The sequence below is a fragment of the Merops nubicus genome, unplaced genomic scaffold (assembly GCF_000691845.1).
Source record: "Merops nubicus isolate BGI_N331 unplaced genomic scaffold, ASM69184v1 scaffold25052, whole genome shotgun sequence".
Classification (NCBI taxonomy): Eukaryota; Metazoa; Chordata; class Aves; order Coraciiformes; family Meropidae; genus Merops; species Merops nubicus.
Genome location: NW_008591961.1, coordinates 5,649 through 6,221, shown reverse-complemented (window position 1 = coordinate 6,221; position 573 = coordinate 5,649). Strand labels below are relative to the sequence as shown.

Sequence of the window (573 nt, the reverse complement as noted above, 5' to 3'; positions counted from 1 at the left end):
GGGGAACGTGTGAAGGGAGCTGGACAAGGACCAGGAGACCAACCACAGGGCCCACCAGGGGCTGGACACAACACATGGGTGCTCCAAGGAAGGGAAGACAGAGCAGAGGGACACGGATGGGTGCCCAGATAAGATTCACATGGCTGCAGTAGGTGCCTTAACCACCCACGCCTCCCACCCTGCTGTCCAAACCCAGGAGAGGTCTCCCAGACTCAGCTGCATCAGTAGTGAGGAGCCAGGTCTCAGGGCAGGAGCTGGCCAGACCCCACCAGCAGCACATGGAGTTCCTGGGCAGAAAATGGCAAACCCCTGGAGCCTCCCACGTGGCAGGGGAATGCCCGCGGAGCCGCAGGACCCCGGGCTGTGCGCTCACCGCAGTGCCCGTGGGAGGTGTAGGGGCACAGGCAGACATCACAGGCAATGAGCAGCTCTGGGAAGGTGGAGCGGATCTTCCTGACTGCCTGGATGGCCGGCGTGTCCTCTGCATCAGCAGCAGAGCCCCTCTCGTCCTGGGAGAGGAGAAAGGGCTCAGCACACAGAGCCAGGGGCGTCCCCCCGGCCCCGCCGTGGCAG

At 64.2% G+C, this 573-nt stretch overlaps 1 protein-coding gene across 1 annotated transcript in view; it reads right to left on the bottom strand.

Moving 5' to 3' along the window:
• ALAD (aminolevulinate dehydratase) overlaps nt 1–573 on the bottom strand; it is a gene marked incomplete at its 3' end in the record, with an annotated part of 4,526 nt that overhangs the window by 2,406 nt on the left and 1,547 nt on the right. Inside the window, 1 exon segment of the mRNA XM_008935021.1 lies at nt 324–509. Coding sequence (XP_008933269.1) covers nt 324–509 — 186 coding nt within the window.